The sequence below is a fragment of the Epinephelus fuscoguttatus genome, linkage group LG16 (genome assembly GCF_011397635.1).
Source record: "Epinephelus fuscoguttatus linkage group LG16, E.fuscoguttatus.final_Chr_v1".
NCBI lineage: Eukaryota > Metazoa > Chordata > Actinopteri > Perciformes > Serranidae > Epinephelus > Epinephelus fuscoguttatus.
Genome location: NC_064767.1, coordinates 21,723,429 through 21,742,231, shown reverse-complemented (window position 1 = coordinate 21,742,231; position 18,803 = coordinate 21,723,429). Strand labels below are relative to the sequence as shown.

General features: G+C 45.5%; 1 protein-coding gene across 4 annotated transcripts in view; it reads left to right on the top strand.

The window, feature by feature from the left end:
• Positions 1-18,803, top strand: part of slit1a (slit homolog 1a (Drosophila)) — a 111,004-nt gene that overhangs the window by 16,201 nt on the left and 76,000 nt on the right. For all 4 annotated transcript variants that reach the window (XM_049601406.1, XM_049601405.1, XM_049601408.1 and 1 more), the window contains exon 4: positions 1,175-1,246. In XM_049601406.1, coding sequence (XP_049457363.1) covers positions 1,175-1,246 — 72 coding nt within the window. The remainder of the gene's footprint in view (positions 1-1,174; positions 1,247-18,803) is intronic.

The window sequence follows — 18,803 nt, the reverse complement described above, 5'->3', positions numbered from 1 at the left end:
GCTTGTAAAGCTGCTGGGAAAACACACAGACAAACACAGCCGACCACACCTCAACCAGCTCATTAGCAAATCAATAGTGCTACCCACATGGAAACCTGCGCAGCAGATGACTTTATGGACACATGCCGTCATGCACACACAGCGGTTAACTTATGAAAGACTTTCCCCCAATCTGAAACCCACATTAACAATTTACATTACCAAACTCAGGGGCCATGTACAGCTCGCCGCCTCCCCTCCTCCTCCACATTCAACTGATCCCAAACATTGGGTAGACATATTCATGTGCCAGACCAATGTGGAAATTAAGCGGCTCGTTTCTCTAATGTTTAAAAGCCACTAACCCACCAGCAGGTACAGTTCACTGTGAACGGAGCGGCAGCAGACCATTAATGCCCATTACGCACTAAATCTCCACCTCAGCTGGCCAAGCACTCTTCTCAGTGTATACAGTGAGTGGCACGGGTCCCAACATCTGTCTGAATGTGTCTGAAGGAATGGCAGCGGCCCGCCTTTTAGATTTGCAGCCTCTCTGTGCCACAGCCACTGCATTCACTCCCATGTGCCTCCAATGGGCCATTCAGGGAGAAGAGAGTTGTGGTTTCCAACAGATTAGCAACAGTCTGTTCCTCATTGACTTAATTGTTGTATTTGCATAAAGCCTGCCAGTCCTGGACGTTACTTGTTTGACATGGAGTCTCTTGCCAACCACCATTCCTGTCAGTGCTTCCTTGGGCTTGAATGGTCTCATCCATTTCTCTTAATGTTATTTAGAAACATCTTGTTTTGATAGTTCACCCCAGATAAAATCTGTTCATGCTCAGATAACTGGTGGATGTAATTCACTTGTTTAAAAGGGAAGGTTGCTGTTCCGTTTCTCTGGGAAAGTCAGCAGAGCACTGAGTTCTACAAGGCGCAGCATCGTAATTTAACTGTGCAGAGATAATTTACGGCGCTGTCTCTGACTAGAAGTTTAATTCCCCTGAACTTTCAGTTGGATATTTATGTGACATTCAGAGCACACTGAAACACAATAGCCTGTGGCTAAGCCAATTCTATGGCAGCTAGCAGAAATTATTCACAGCCTACAGAAGGGCACGCATGCATAGACACACACACACACACACACACACACACAAATTCACCGGTTGATCATATGTTTTCCCTGCCACAGGCGGCTGAACCGTAATCAACTGCAGCAGCTTCCTGAGTTGCTGTTTCAGAAGAACCCTGCCCTGTCTCGACTGTAAGTACATTCACTTTTCATATTTCAATTGAGCACACACTTTCTCTTCTCTGTCAGTGCACACGCCATCTCTCTTTGTCTTTCCTTTATTATGCAAGCCACCAGTGTTGCTCAGAGATCGTTCAACAATATACTGCTCAGCATGGTTGGAATAAATCAAATGAATGTTGGCTTCGGTGTGGTTTAAACACAATTAAAGAACAATTAAGCTTCAGTTGCTCTTCGCTGGAATGCCGTCAGGTCTCATTAACATTCTGACTTATTAGGTGAAGTGTGTAAAGTGTACAGTGTGATTTCCACTGTACTTACCGTCTGTAAGGCAAGATGAACTGGATGAGTGGAAATCTGAGTTCTTTGCACATCGTTAAGCCTTCATGCCAAGTCATCTGCAGTTTATATGTGCTAGTCTGTCTTCAAGAGAATCCACTGGTGACAGGGAGTTGGTGTGACATTGGGACCAGAACTAAGACTTTGAACTCAGTTCAAGGTGAAAGGACGTCTGCGTTACCTAATGAGGTCGTTTATGTCACAGGAGAAGTCCCCAAAGCTCCCCGTGCCAGTGTACTCCGTCGTATGAATGAGATGTGTCATCGCAGTTTTCATTCGATTTCCACTTGTTAAGGCCAATCCTGTACTGTCTCACACCCACACATCCTTACGCTTGTTCACCCCATGCAGTGAGACGATCCCACAGTAGAGCTAAATTTTTATTCCCATCTGCAACAAGGCTCAGTGTTTTTTTTTTCTTCTTCTCTTTTTTTGAGATAATCAGTGTCCCTGTTGCTAGCCGATCATTCCAGCTCCCATTATTTCAGTTCAGATTACCTGGAGCATCTGGGAATAATGAAACAGTGGGACATGGAAAAATCATTTCCCTCCCTTCAATCCACATTGTGGTACTACTAACCCATGATCCCGGCCTCAGCCCTCCATCTGTTTATCTTGCGTTTGATGTTTAACACCATCTTGAATCTATCTGTCACTTCCTCGCAACTATCTCCTCGCGTCACCTATCATTATGACAAAAGCAACCTGTAGGGCTTCAGGGCAAAGCCTCATCCTTAGGGGGCAAGGCTGGCCTACTTGTGGCTCGCTTACACTGAGCAGCAGTGGGTTGTCTGTCGAGCTGGAACAGACACAGAGCAGACCGAGGCCTTCCAGACCAGCGGATGGCCTTGAACAAGCGTGATTAGTCCATCTGGAGCAGCGGGCTCTGCCAACAGCCAGAGGATTGTGCTAACACAGCTCCCCTGTTTCATCCAATCTAACTTCACGCTCATTATTCTAAACCTAGCGCTGGCTTTTCTGCCACATTCTGGAGAATGAGACTTTGTTTAACATTGCTTAATCAATTCGCTATGTGTCTGTGTATACACTCATTTGTTCTTTATCCTTGGCTGGATAAAAGAGAACTGTAATGGACCTTGAAGCTTTTCAGGTGTGGAAGTACCGTACATTCTTTTGCAGTTAAAACAAATGTACAATCCAGGGCCGTGGAATCGAAAATAATGCAATCTTCATGGTGCCTGTGTTTGACTGACAGTTGCTGCTTTATGAGGGACTTCTACTGCTTGTTAAAAATTAGGTCTGGTAGCGTGGGATCAGGCACAGCAGTAGAAGACAAAGGTTTTTCCTAATGTGTTTCTTAACTCCTGAGCGGTGTGTCTGGGCCACACCGTGGGTTCTGGTTCCAGTCTGATGCGGTTAGGTTACAGCCTTGTCTCGCTCCCGCCAGCAGCTTTTAATGGACTTAAAAGGTTCTCAACTCCCAGAGGAAGACTTTTGCACTATTTCATGTGCGTATTTGTGTGTGTGTGTGTGTGTGTGTGTGTGTGTCTGAGGATGACCGAGAGAGAGAGACAGAGAGAAAGAGAGTCTATGGTTGTGCGTGTGTGTGTGTGTGTCTTTGCACTTGCTCAAAGTGCTCACCGGGGCTTGTTAGGGTCTGCCTTTATGATCCTTACAAGAGAGGTTAATGTGAAAGCCCGCTGCCCTCAGGTGGAGCACTAACCCAGATGGTTTCTCTTCTCTTGGACGCAGGATTAATTGCACCCCTTCCCTTTTTCTATACTTTTTACACTCTTCCTCTGCGTCTCTTTTGACTCCCCTCTTTTCCTCTCTTTCTGCTCAGTCTGGAGAGAGGGTTTGAGGAAAAGCTTTGTGTAACAAAGTGGCTGTTTGTCTTAGACGTCCCGCTGAGAGGACAAACAGAAAGAAGGACGTAGGGGATGGAGGAGGGAGGGATAGCAGATGAGATCGTTGCTCTCATTAAACTTTTGAGAAAAAGCTAGCCGGGTTAATAAAAGGCTGTTAGTTAAATGAGCAGAGGACCGCTGATTTGTGGGGAGTTTTTACACACTCGACTCCCATGTAGTCATTAAGCTAACGGGGTAATGAGGTTAAACTACAAAGGGAAGATGGAGAAAGAATTCATGTGTTCATGCTGGAACACAGATATTGAAAAATGGCTGGTAAAACCTACCAATGGAAAAAGAATCGTGTTTGGAAATAATAACATTTTTATCTTTGCAATAATTCTGCAAAAGCTCAAACATTAGTTGGCTGAAAACAAACAGTGTTCTTGTTTCAGAGATTTGAGATAGTGCTCATATTTTACAGCGCCACATACTCTGAGAGCCTACCTCTTTATCTACGCCCCCGCTCCTCTGTCCCTTCCGCTGCCTGAGAGATACCAGAGACACTGATGCATGAGGGGCAGAGGAGAGATAATTGGAATTGATTAGAGATGATTAGAGATAGTTAGAGTTAGTTAATGCTGCCTGTGATGGATGGCGTAGACGAGAAAGGCACAGGAACAGCGGTGCGGTGGTGAGAGGCGCTGCGCAGAACATCAGTGAACAATAACAGTGAAAATAGAGTTGCATTCATCACTGTTAACGACCTGTTGCCCCCAGCCCACCACCCCTGACTTCTCCTCATCCCACTTCCACTGCACTTCAGATCTGTAATCTACTCATCCATGTCTGTAATTAGTGTCTTTTCGCAGTGGGAGAGCGGGAGGAAGGAAGGACCGCGGGATGGAGGGGGGGAAAAAAGAGAGGGATAGGTGAGCGGAGTTGGAGGAGTGCAGAGCAGTTAGCCTGATAGCTGGCCCCGGGGAATAGCATCTGGTTTGGGCTCAGGATGGGGGGGCTGGGGGAGGAGGAGGCGAAGGGGTACTTTGCGGTTTTTGATTACTGTGTTGCTTGTTGCTGCCACAAACAAATGCGGGTAACAACACAGGCTTGTTTGAAGGGGTGTTGCTTTCATTAATGGTGCGGTATCACGTGGTGGGGTGAGGGGACGGTTAAGAGAGGTTTCCCCTTGTGTATCTCCCCGGGAGGTATGAAGGAGGCGGAGGGTGGAGGGAAGGGTGTGGTGGTACCTGCTCTACAGGGGAGCTGAGGAAACCCTGGCAGAGGATTGGAGAGGGGAACTCGTAGATCTTTCATTTTCGTGTTAATGCTTGACGACGGGTATGCTGATACGTACACAAACCCTAAACACATGCTGAAATACTGGCGGGGTGACACACATGCATACACGCGCACTCACAAGAGAGAGAAAGAGAGGGAAAATGTAAATAACACTAATTAGACACAAACACACACAGAATAACACTATAATTACATCTCTGTGTGCTAATGTGTGGATGGCAAGCACACACGAGGGATTACGTTCTTTATATGGCTTTGACTGTAGATAAAAGAGCGGCTTCAACTATGTGTTGATGCGGAGCTGCCTGCTCTGTGTTTGTGTTGGAGGGATGCTGTGTTTTCTGTTTGTTGATCGCTTGATGCTTAGGGAACGGTAGCTCACTGTGAGAAGAAAGAATTGTTTGGGGGAAGGAGATGTAGAATAAATAATGTGCACTATCATTAAACCTATAAATCAACTTGCAGTCTCAGTATTCCCACTTGTTTTGGACTGTTACCATTCAACATACAGTATTTTCCCCTTTTCATATGCTGCAGATTGATTGGCTTGTAAACTCACTGTGGTGTTCCAGGACTTTTTGTGCCACAAAGCCAGGAAATTAACTCTTTCAACTTTTGACTTTTTGTGTATGACTGGCTGAAAGACTGATGTGAATGTGTGTTTTTTTTCCCCTTGTGACTGTTTTTAAGTGCACTGTGTGTGTGTCTCATGCATGTGTGTCTGGCAGGCTGTTAATGGTCCAAGCTGGTCTTGTCGTTTCCTTCTCTTTGTCTCTGCTTATGAATGACCTGCCTCGACGTGCTAGGTCTCTCTCTCCCTCTCCCTCAGAGGACCGCTTGGGCCCCCGCTTGGCAGCAGTCCCCATGGCAACCCCTCTTCATCAGGAGGTTTCTGTGCCATCCATGGCAGACATCCTGATTTCTTGACTGTGGTTTGTCTGACACTAAGTAAACACTGCCAGCAGAGACTTTAGTGAGTAAAGTTCACTTTAGACACAATGAAAGCAAAATACCTGATTGCATCAGAGAAAGTGTCTTTTTAAAGGGTCAGTTCACCCAAAGTTATGATTTTTTTTTCATTCATGTGGGCCAAAACATGTAAAATGATGCTCCAGTGGAGTAGTCTCCAAATTTCTTCTCTCCCACTCTCACAAAAAAAAATTTCTATAGGTTTTTTCAAGTACAAATTTCCTTTTTTCAGATTTACGTTTCCTTTTTTTTTTTTTGCACAGTAGCTAGCTACCGGAATTAGCCAATACTTAACACTTAGCTTATTGTAGCAGCCGTGAAGAACTATTCAGCTAATGGTGCAAATGTCCTGAGTCTAAGACAAATTTGCCTACAGGGACAATAAAGTATATCGTATTGCATCAAATTGCATCACATTGTATCGTATTGTAACGTAATGTATTTGAAGTGAGGGGTGCGACAGCAGCAAGACGCAGCCGAGATGCAGATGGAGAGCTCTGTTCTGCTGATACAGCCATAGGCCTCACTGCCTCAGCTGTCCGGACTGGATCCACGGTGGAACTATGGTTGCGTGGGTGGCCCAACTTGCTGTTGTACTCCACTCACCTGGGACGAGATCCCAGTATGGCCGACAGACTGCTGCACAGGCTGCAGTGACACATTACGCACACACAAGGTTCATTCCCATCCAGAAAATGCAGCGGTTTTCTTTATAGAAGTTTTGTAAGCCGTGTTTTACCACTTAAGTTTCAACAAAAGGGAGTAGAGATAAGTAGCCAAGTAGTATAAAATAACATGACGCTGTAAGGTGGTTTTCCTCTTGTCACGAGGCACCACAGGTGCACACAACACTAAATAATGTGACAGCAACATGTCTTTTCTTTGGAAGAAGTGGAAATTGTTTATATTGTTGTCTGCGAATTATGCAGAGTAACTAGGACACTGAATTTTGGAAAGAGATGCAGTTGCTGAATTCTTAAAATGGAATTTTGCAATGCATGAAACACCATTAAAAACCAGTGTACTGGGCAAGAACTCAGAGACAGATATATCAAAACCTGAGTAAATAAAACCAAAACCATTCGTATGGCTATATACAGCGTTTCCTAATTTGGGTGAACTGACTAACTTTCTGGAAGTCAGGGGAGTTTTTGCAGGAGTATGAAATACCTGACCTGACCAACCGAAAAATACCAGGCAGGTCTTAACTCCTTGCCCCTGCCCCTCTTCCTGCCCCTGTCCTTGTCAGCTGGTAAAAGTGGCTTTTATGGCTTGTCGCTGTTTTCTTTACGAGTCGGACCGTGTGTGAGAGAGAAATGCAGACCAAACCATGTGAGGAGAGCGGAAGCCAAAAGGGGGTAATTTAAAAACCACTCCGCCATCTGAAATATTCACAACCGCAGCACAAGGGGAGCGAGAGAGAAAGAAAAAAAAAAGAAACAGACAGAAGAAGAAGAAAGTCAAAGAAGAGAGAACGAGACGGTCAGAGGTGCAAAAGACGGGAGCAAAGATGTGGCGAAAGCAGGAGAGAAGCAGCGGTGTTTATATTTACTAACGATTCTGTGTCCTTCCTCATGAATAATTGAACAGATGGATTGAGGCTTGTTAAATATTCACACTAAAGCGCTGGGACATCAGTGCAGTTTTTGTGTGTGTGTGTGTGTGTGTGTGTGTGTGTGTGCGCGTGTGTGCGTGTGTGTGTGTGTGTGTGTGTGTGTGTGTGTCCAGCGTCTGGTACACACTGCTCTACATACTCACCCATACCAGCTCTGATGCTCTAAATATTCGTGCAAGCAAACATGCATGCACGCACACAAGTTCTTTTGCGATGACCGTCCCAATCATGCACGTGTGTGTGTGTGTGTGTGTGTGTGTGTGTGTGTGTGTGTGTATGTGCGTCTTCACATTGGGGACTGGCCTGATCATTATGAATTGATACGGCATGAATAAGACATCACAGTGTGGTCTAGATCCGTCATGAATATACACACACAGGGATTTCACTCGCGGAGCTGTTGAAGGAGGCCGCCTCCTCCTCCTCCTCCTCCTCCTCCTCTCTGTGCCGCTGCCGACAGTTTGCCTCTGTGACGGCTGGCTTTGCCTGGTCCAGATTGGAACTGACACACACGGGAGCAAAAGGCTGCCCTCATGTCCTCACACACGCGCGCGAACACACACACACACACACACACACACACACACACACACACACACACATACACTCACCCTTTGGAATCTGCAGGCAGGGGCTTGTGGAATGCTGCAATTTCAGCCAGGAATAACAACCCATATAGTGCTAGTTGGGTTGTCCTGCTTATGTGTGTATGAACACATGCTCGGTGGACGTGTGTGTGCATAATGGCTCCGTACAGTTGAGCAGCATGGAGTATGAATGCGGCCATCAGGATGAAAAACCCAGCACATTCATCACAGGCTTAATAGAGTGCAATCTCCCTGCAATAGGTGTTTCCCTCGCTCATTGCATCTGTCCATCTCGTTACGGTTCGGTTCGAGATCTGGGGTTTCGATCAACAATATCTGCTCTGGATCATCACGTGGAAGTGTTGTGTGTGAGGAGCTTAGCAGGAAGACTACACTGTCTGTGTGTAATCTCTAGTTATGAGCTGTTAGGGTCTGGACTTGAGACTCTGGAGCTCAGCGTTGGAAGTGACCCAAGCAGACCCAAACACAGCCTCTCCACCCTTGAGCAGGAAAGGGGAGAGGGGGATCGAAACCCTTCCCAGCGTTTTCATAAGCAGGAAGAAGCAAACTACCCACACATGCACACGTGTTGCCCGACACACATGCCCAGCAAACCCACACGCGTACAGTAAATGGTTGTTCCAGCCCTATCCTCTGGCCTCGGGCTCTGTCTCCGATTCTGAGATTTAAAAAGAACAAACAAACAAACTGCAGGGCAAATTATGCCTTCACACACACACATGCAATCACACAAATGCCACTGCACACATACTTTGCCCACCTCCTGCTGATTCGCTGCTGTAACAACCAATGCTCTGTGGGGCTTGGACTCGGGCTGTTTACCTTAACTGAGTGAGAAGAAGACAGACACAGAAACACAAAGAGTCGCGAGGTGAAATGGTTCAAGAAGAGCCTCATATTTTCTGAACGAGATGTGATCCAGTTGCTTGGGAAAAGTGTGGTGTAATGGATGGAAAGAGATTTTTGGATTTTTAGTTGTGTGTGTGCATATGTAATTATAGGCTTTAGACGCATCCCTTTATCCTCTGGAAGGAGTCTTTGGTTGAACTCCTTCCTCTTCCCCGTGGCTACATTTCTGCGTGTTTGCGTACGTGTGTGTGAACTCTGGGCTCTGTCTCCTCTCTGTCTGTGGTGAGCAGGTCCATTCTTAGGGCTTTATACTTAGCACACCTCCAGGCCTTTTGTTCACGAGACTCCACAGGCTGCAGAGCTGCTGCCACATCAGCTCAGTCGCCAGAGGAAGATGTTGGCATTGTACATTTTCTGCAAACCACAGATATGTTACATTTGTACATTTCATATGTATTATATCAACATTTCTAAACTGCTGCAGCTTTCATTTTAGTGAGCTGGCTTTGTCATCAGGAGGTGGAGGGGATGGTGAATGACGTGACACTTAGGCACGCCAGCTGCCAAACTGCAATTTCAGACCAACAAACAACAAACTGGTTGGCCATTGCTGCTTTTTCAGCAGTGATTGTGGATATTTTAAGCCAAAAATGATCTTTTCTTAACCATAACCACGTGGTTTTTGTGACTAAACATAACCTCACCTTAACCACAGCTTTGTTGAAACGTAAAGAAACATAAAGTTTCCACATATTGACTCATTCATTCATTATCCATAACCACTTATCCCATTCAGGGTTGCCAGGGGGCTGGAGCCTATCCCAGCTGACACTGGGCGAGAGGCAGGGTACACCCTGGACAGGTCGCCAGACTATCACAGGGCTGACACATAGAGACAGACAAGTCACATTTACATTCATGCCTACAGGCAATTTGGACTTCCCTGTTAACCTAAGTACACAGAGAAAACCTACCCTGACACATGGAGAACATGCAAAACTCCACCACCTAATAACGTAGAAATGTAACATATTCCTGGTTTGCAGAAACATACAATACCAACATTTATCCTGGCAACTGGGTTGACCACATAGCAGCTGAACTCGAAAACTTGGTGACTGAGCGTTTCATTGTATAAAGTTAATGAGGTTAAGATTGTGCAGGCTAATGGTGAAAGAAGCAGGTTTGCTAGTTTGACTCTCAGGTAGGAAAATCTTGGTTGGCTGAGTGAGTGGGTCAACTTTTGTCTGTGTTAACCGGCCGTCGAGGTGGGCTCGAACACGCCACGTCCCTCCTACCCCTCTGATAGAGCTGCTCTTTCGCAGTTGTGGACTGTGGTTGTCGTGTCGGTGAAGTGCTATATCGTAGGCAACTGGACTAGCTTGATTAGAACTGAAGCTTCAGACGTGAAGAAGGTTCTTGGATGAGAGGCGAAACGTCTTCAAGGAAAGCAAGGAAGTCCAGTTGCCTACGATATAGCCCACATGACTGTGGTTGTCCTGTGGAAACTTCCATGTGCTATATATCACTGAGTGTGTTATGGCAAAATCAAGGTGACATTTAGATATGTAAAAACCTTAACTGGGCAATCCCTCTGATTTTAAAGATGGAAATATTTTACCATTGGCACTGTGAAATATGAATCGGCATTTATACAGATTGGATATGTTTGCCATTTGATTTTATTTTATTATAAGTACATCAAGTGCTGTAAAACCCTGATATATTTATAGTTACCAAACTCCCCATCTCATCAGTATACTGGTCCTACATTGTGATATTAGCTACCGTGATTGCAGACAATGTTTTGTACCCAATTTCTTCTCAGCTTTAATGAGTCTGTCTTTTCTAAATGGATTTTCTGCAGAAAGAGGATGTCAGCTCCCTTCGGCCTCAAATACATAAGACATTTTTTTTGTTTTAGGTGTTAAATTCACTCCTTTAATATCCTGTGATAGTACTTTAAGTGCATGTACCATAATCTGTTATTTCTATTATTGCAAAAAAGCAACTTCTTGGCACTTCTCTGCCAAAACAAAACTTTATTAAATCAAACTGGACCAAATATTAAATTACTTGTGTCCAGATTTTTATAGTTTTGTAAGTAATTCACTGCTGCTGATATGAAATATAGACAAAACTGTGATCAGCCTCGAGTGCATCAACTTTAAAGTAGAACATGCAGTTAATAATTCAAAAAGAAACAATAAACACCAACAACATGGTCTGTTTTATTTCTTAAAATGTTTTACTTTGTGGCACTTTTCTTTGACCACTAGACATCCTGTCAGACATTATACTGACTTTCAAACCAACAACTGATACTCTGAGTCATGTAAACACTTAAATCAACCTGTTTACCCACATCTGATTATTCGCAGTAATGAGTTATGTGTGGGTATAAACATACTCGGTGTGACTAGTGGAAAAAGACAGTCAGGTGCAGCACCTGGTGAATAAAGTTTAAACATGCATCTATTTTCAACTGTTTCAAATGTTGAATCCAACCAGGACCTTCTGCCCTGTGCCTCTGCGCTCTGCGCTCTCTCGTCAGCCATCCTACTTTCTCCGTAAACAAAAGACACTTGTCTGCTTCGGTAAGTGGACTGCCTACATTCCAGTAAAAATACATATTGAGCCGTGCAGCGCTGGTGAGCATAGCAAAGAGGAAAAACTGAATTCCAGTACAAATGCCTATCTGTTTCCAATATTTGTTCACTCTCACAATACTCTCCTGCTGGCATCGCAGCATGAAGCGGTGATCTCATTAGCCCCAGAGCGTATGTGTATGCCGACTGTGGAGATAGTTTTTGGTGAGAAGCAGTATGTTTTTTCAGTGCGGGGGGTGTCTTTCCTTTTTAGCTTTGTACAGTCTAACAGGAAATCGCTGGGGGATGGAATCGATTCCCGTTCCCCACTGTTTCTACTACACACGCACACACACCTGCCCTACCCAAGCGAAGCTTCCAGAGATGTGTGTTACATCTGAGATGCAGCCAGATCTGTGTGAGTGTGTTTACCTGTTGTGCAGTGTAACTGAAGCAGGGCCTGCAGTCACACCAATCTGACACCTCAGAGGGAGCGATGAGGTGGAGGGAGGCATCGAGTATTGATTGAGAAGGAGGGAGTCACAGAGAGATAGAAGGCACAGTTGGAAAGCTGGAAGGATGAAAGAGAGGAAGGCTGTAGAGGAGAAGCTAAGGTGTGGCAGGAGAGGAATATAAAGCATCTTTTTGTAATCATTTCATACAATAGATATCCTATTTTACATTTTATTTCTTATTTATACAGCTCGGAAAGTTGATTTTTTTTTTCCCCCTCGTAAACTTTAAATTGTTTTTTCAGGTACTTTAAAAACCCTTCCTCCCAAGTTCAGTGTAGCGCTGCAATTCAATCAAGTAAATAGACGGAGAATGAGAGGAGTGGAAAGTGCGTAAAATGAGTTAGAGGGCAATAGAAGGACCTGAAAGTGACAGACAGTGCCTGGGAAGCAATAAATAGTGTGGGGATAGAGTAAGTGGGGTTGGCAGATAAAGCGAAAGAAAGAAAAAGAGGCAGAGAGAGAAGAAAGATTGGCCTCATCTGTAGACTTTGAAAGGATTCTCATCTCTTCTCATCTGAGGCTGTGCTGGGAGACAGAGAGGGAGAGGGGAGCCAGGGGCACCTGCAGTGGAGCATTAGCCAAAAGCCCCATTATCACTTCAAAGCTGGACTCTGCTGGAGGAGGCCTGAGTGACACTGGGGCCCTACGGAGGATGAAACACGGTACAGAGATAGGAGTAGAAAGCCTCCTCCCTCTTTCAGCTTTCCCCATTTTCCCTCTATCATCCCCCCGGCCCCTTTTACTGTACCTCACTTCCTCTCTGTCATCTACCTTGTCCTACCTTCCTTATCGCTTCCCATTCCTCCCCCTCTATTACTTCCTCCCTGGGTCTTATCTGTATCTTTAACACCTGGCTGCCAGGATGGCAAGCCCTATATGAGCTCTCTTGCTCTATTCGTCTTTCCTCCTGGCTGGATTTCTCCATCCTCTCTGGCTTATAAAAGGCCTGGGGACTGGAGGCCCCGATGAGCCCCAGGCTGTGGTAATGAGCTCGCAGGCCCTTTCATGTGGAGATCAAGCTGATGGCCGGAGGGGGTGTTGTTGGTGCTGGTGTTAGTGGAGTGGATATTACCAGCATTGGATTGTGGCTTGTAGAATAGAGGAGTAATAGGTCAACACCGGCCCAGACCTGGACATGGAGATGCAGACAGTTCCCATGAAGTCAAGAGTGTCCCAGCCAGACACAGAGACACACAATACTGTCAAAGAACGGGCAAATCATTATAGCCCGCGTAAGTTATAGCATTCCTCTGTCCAATACATTATCCCAGAGACCTTTCCCAATATTTACAGGCCACAGAAGGTCAGATACTTTAAGCAGGACAACGGCATCGGCCAGAAATCAATGGCAGACACACAAACTCATACAACATTTTCAATTACTACTCTCTGCTTGCTCTTTGGGTGTGTCAACACTTCATAAAGTTGCCATCTGAATAAGTCCAGGGACACAGGGGGATATTTGAAAAGTGCCTGATGCTCTTTGATTTGACTTCGCCGAAAGGAGCGTCGCCACTCCTTAAATCCTCCTTGTCTGCCCCTCTTAAATCCTCCAAAACCAATCTGTGTGTGTGTGTGTGTGTGTGTGTGTGTGTGTGTCTATTAATCCGTAACGCATAGCCACACACCATTATTGTTCCCTCCCCCTGACACCTTCATTAGCCCACAGACAGGGATTGCTTCTGACTTGTAGATGAAGCCACTTTTCCGGCTGCTATGGTCCATGCATGTCAAGGTTGAAGCTAATGATTTTATTATTGATCAGTTTAGTTTGTTGCATGTCAGAAAATATTGAGAAATGCGCATCATCATTTCTTCAAACTGCTTGTTTTGTCTGACCAACAGTCTGATGGCCAAAGATATTCAGTTACAATGGTATAAAGTAGGGGTGTAACGATACATCGATCCACATCGATTCATTGATTAACGATCCGATTACATCGATGCAAATTGAAAACATCGATCCATATCGTCATCTTAAAGATACACCTTTATTTTGAAATTCACTTAAACATGAGAAATGTGAGACTTTAGTGAACAGGTCTATTTTTATTATTTTTTGTTACAGAAGAATACTGTTTTTCATTTAAATGCCTGATACCTGGAAGAGCTCAGAAATAAAATGGTCAAATCATATTCTAGTTGTTTTTGTGAGTTGATGTAAATGATTGTGTTAGATGGGCATATGATATCACGTCATATCGATCACAGGCTCCTGAATTGAATCGAATCGAAATCATATCGTGACAGACTTTGTGATATCGGCAAACATTGTATCGTCATCCAAACAAATCGATATAATATCGTATTGTGATGAAGCTGGTGATTTACACCCCTAGTATAAAGTAGGGATGGGCATTTTGAATAATTTCCATATTCAAGTACTCGCATTAACATATAGTACTGGATTACTCGCAAAAAAAGGTCTCACATAAGAACAGTAAAGTGGGCAACAACAGATAACATGCTATTTGAAATTAATATATTGAACAACTAGGCTTTAATTAGCATATTATACAATGAATTCAAAGTTAACATAAGTAAAATAATCAACCTTTGTGAGCTTGGACACAGCGCTTAAGGACCATCCCCGAGCCGCTCTCCTCCCTATCAGTTCGATGTCTGCTCGGTTAGTACGAGCTAACACAGCAGCAGTGGCTAACATCTGACACCGAGCCGCTAAACGATCCCAACAAACTAAAACTGACACAGCAACGGCTCAGCTCTGTTCTTAAACCCATTAATAGCCATAAGGTTAGCCGTGTGATGCTAACAGTTAGCCCTGTCACTGTGTGTATGTTTGTGTGTGGGTGGACTCTCCGCAACTGTCCCCGGCACAGAGCTCACACTCCTGCAGCAGTTGTCTCATGATAATCAGAGAGAGCACTGTCATGTGGGAAGTTGGGAGGCAATTACTCTATTGCACCCAAATCGAGTACTCGAGTACTCATGCCCATGCCTAGTATAAAGCTAAAAACAGGTCTATCAAAGTCTATCATTATTGTGCTGTATTAGTGTACGTTTGCGTGAAAGAAAAAAAGCTACCGTCTGTTTGTGTGTGTGAGCCGAGCGGATATGCCCAGGTTCCACTTCATAAAGCTGTTGTAAAAGAGAGGAGGCCATTCATGACTAACAAAGAGTTTTCACATGAACAAGCTAACAGAGCTGTGCCCCAACAGCCCTCCGCACTTCCTCAACACTCATTTCTACCCATTTTATTTCCTCTCTTTCCTCTCCTCCCCCTCACTCAACTCTGTCTCATCCAGTAATTGGTAAAACGTTTGATTTTGGTTTGCAGCGTGCACTGTAAGAAGACGACCTCGTACAGGAGGTATTTTTACTGCCAAACACTTTGGCAGGAGATGATGGCAGAAGCCTAATCAAAGATGGATATGCGATAAATACATCAGTGAAATCATTAGAGTGCGAGCCAAATACCTGGGCTGGCTTGACTTCTCACTCATTCTCTTGTCTTTTAATAGTACGGCTGCTAATAGTTTCTATGGAGACTGTATTGGCAGAGTGGTGTTGTGCTGCGTTTGGCCCCTCGGCAATCTCACCCTCATTCACCTTCCTACCTGTGTTACTGGATATAGAAAGCTGGAAGATGGTGATACATCTGTGTTAACACCCGCACTCTTTCACAATATGAGTTAAAGTTAAAGTTTTGGGAAGTTGGTGTCAACAATAAAATCAGTTGAAAGTTTTAAAAGCAGGGACTGGGGAGGCTGTCGTAATGCTGTCAGTGCTGAGTTAGTCTGTGTAGCGTAACAAAGATATGTTCAATGTTTGACAGATGTCGCAGAGAACGGAACAGCGGATTACATAATGTTTTATTTTTCCCTGCTTGTTGCTGTTCTGGCGTTACTCCCAGCCTCCCCTCATACTTTGTGAGGATGTGGAGAGGATAGAAAAAAAAAGGTAGAAGTCAGATTTTTTTTTTCAAGTTGTGAGAGTGAGCTGAGCGGAGCAGAGTTGAGCGGAGACGTCCAGCGGGGGTTAGAGAAGCACAGCCTTGTTTCCCAGGCAGGCACCCTCTTTGTGACATGGTTAAAGATGTGTCCTAACACCATTCCCATCACCCCTCGTCGTCCTCTCCTCTCCCCACCTCGGCTACCATCCCTCCATCCCTCCCTCCGTCTCCAGAGAATAGCCTGCCCTTTGCTCAAGCCATTCCGTCTCCTTGGAGCCCATTGTTCCCTGGTTGCTAGGCGATAGCTGGGGCCTCATTTGGTCACCTTGGATACAGGGGGGAGCCTGGGTATTTGGTATGGGGTCAGGGCCGACAGAGGTGATGTGAAGGTGTGTGTGTATGTGTGGCTACGTACGAGGATGTGTGCACACATTGTTAGCCATCAAAGTGTGTGTGTATGTGTGAGTGTGTGTGGGTACATGTGTGTGCGTGTTTGGTTAAGGGTCAGGCGTGACAGCGCTGGTACAATAGGGTGGGGTGTGACCAACCCCTCCTTCACCATTTATTAGCCTATTCAGTCACCCACTCCCCTGCTCCGAGCCAGGCTGGGCCAGGAGGCAGCCGAGCTGTCAGTCAACAGGGAGGGGGAGGGGCAGAGAGGGGATCCCAGAAAACATAATTAATGTGTAACACAAGAGCTGCCGTATCGCTCTAAAGAGGAAATTAAAGAAACAAGCAGCCACTGTAGCGGCAATTACGCAGCGCTGAATGGACCACTGTCTTTGAGCTGTCAGTGCTGTTTCAGGCACTCACACCTGCTCTCTCTTTCATCTCTCACCCTCTCTCCCTCTTTCCCTCCGTCTCACTCGTTCTTTCCCTCCGTCTCACTCATTCTTTCTCTCCGTCTGCACTATGTGTTGCTCTCATTCTGTAAAACACACACCGGGGGAGAGCCTCTTTGTCAACCGCCCTCCTGAATTCCGATCCTCAATCGTCAAGCTGGCCGTGGCTGGCCAGCCTTGGAGAGCCCTGGAGTGGCTTTCATAAACTTCCACCAACCACACACACACACACACACACACACACACACACACACAAACACACAAACGTATACTATTGTTGCCAAAGCTGAAGCACTCATCAAGAGAGTACGAGTGGTGAAATGAGCAAATCGGAGAGGAACATTTTTAGAAAATGAACTCTTATTCAAATGAGGGCCATTCTCTCCTCCCCCCTCTACCTCACTCTCACTCTTTGTACTTCTACAGTATAGTCTATATAGTCTATGCGACTGCATGATTAGCCACAAAAGCCTGTTCTCTGATATCATTAGGTTACACGGTGCATCCCTGAGCCCTTAGAGCAAAACCAGCAATGAGCGTTTTACCCCCAAATTAAGCTTCATTAAGGATGACTCACTGTCAGTGCTATGAGTCTGTGAGTCATCACTGTGTGCCCTTTATCCAACTTTTCAACACAGGAGACATACAAACTTTTCATCTTCCCTTTTGCCCCTCATCTATCTGTCCCACTTCCCTCATCTCTTCCTCCTTTTTTTTTCTCTGGGCCTGCTGACATTACAAGACAGCTTTCTGTTTTGTCCCCGGCGAGGATGTGAGTAGCAACAAACTGGCACCCAGAATGGATTTTGCAGCGCGCTGCAGAAAAGCTCTGTGGTTGCTGTGTAGAAAAAGTATTCCCTTGGGAATCAGTTTTCCCCCTGCAGTGTCTGCATGTGTGTGTTCCAAAACCAACCGTGGAGCTAAAATTGTTGCAGATTACCAGCTAAATGGCTGCCTTGTGTTCTCCGCACTCATAATGAGTCAGAAGGAATGTGTTGTCCTCACCTGAGCTGTAACTGATAGCAGATATAACGATGATCTAACATGCCCCCGCAGAAGGAAAAAAGAAGAACGCCTGGCACTGCGGAGGGCATACCTGCGCTGAGAGGAAGGGTGTGTCTTGGCCTTGCAGGGTTCACCGCTCTGACAAAACCGCAGTAGTAATGCAGCAGAACATGACTCCAGGAACTGGCACATAAACTTGGACTCAGAATGACAGCGGGAGAGTCGGCCTTGGTTTTTTCCGAGCTTTCACGCAGTTTCCGGAAGAGTCATTAAGGAATCATTGAGTGAGGAAGCAAAGAGATTCATATTCATGGAATTCATCAAAACAAGTTATTGAAAGCGGCCAACGGATTCATTTAGTGGGTCAGCCGGATTCATCCATTGGGCGTCATTGATGTGGTGTTGACCCCGGACCACAGCGTGCATTGCTGTCAGTGTGGCTTTGTTGGTGGAGCGCTAACCTTTCTTTGTGCCCATGTTTGGGCCAGTAACCTTGTTTTGTGTCGCTGTGTGTATCAGGGTGTAGTGTGACTCCCCTTCTCCATAAATCACTGTCAGATTCCAATGGTACGAGACAAAGCCCTCGCCCGAAGCTTGGATAATGGGGTTGTTGGTGTGTGTGTATGTGTGTGTGTGTGTGTGCCTGTACGTGCATGTGTGTCAAGCCCTTCATTTACCAATCAGCGCCGAACAGAGTTTATGAAAATTCATTGACTGTGAGATGAGCTTTTTCTTCTTCAGATGAATATTGCACGAAACGCAGCATTGGGTGACAAAACACTCCATCGATTTCAAGGAAGGAAGGAGGGAGGGGTTGAGGGAGGGGGCGGAAAGAGAAGGGTGAGGGAATGAGGTTGATCGCTGGTGCGTGATGGAATAAACTGCAGAATTTCTGTCACTGCGTGCGCGCGTGCGGCTGTGTGACTGTGTGTGCGTATATGTCCCACACAGGGGGCTAATAAATAAATGATGTTTGAAATGAGAGCAGCTCTCCGTAGACCATCTCCACTTCATGAGAAGTGCCTGTTTACAACTCCGCACACACACATACTGTATATATACACACGCTCACGTGCACACGCTGCATATGGCTACTGGAGCTGAGGAATATACTGTTGCTCTCCTCTCCAGGAACATGTCTGTCCTGTGAGCCTCTAAGTGTGTGTTCCCACTCTAAAGCCCTCCACATATTACTCTCTGCATTCCATCGACGCTG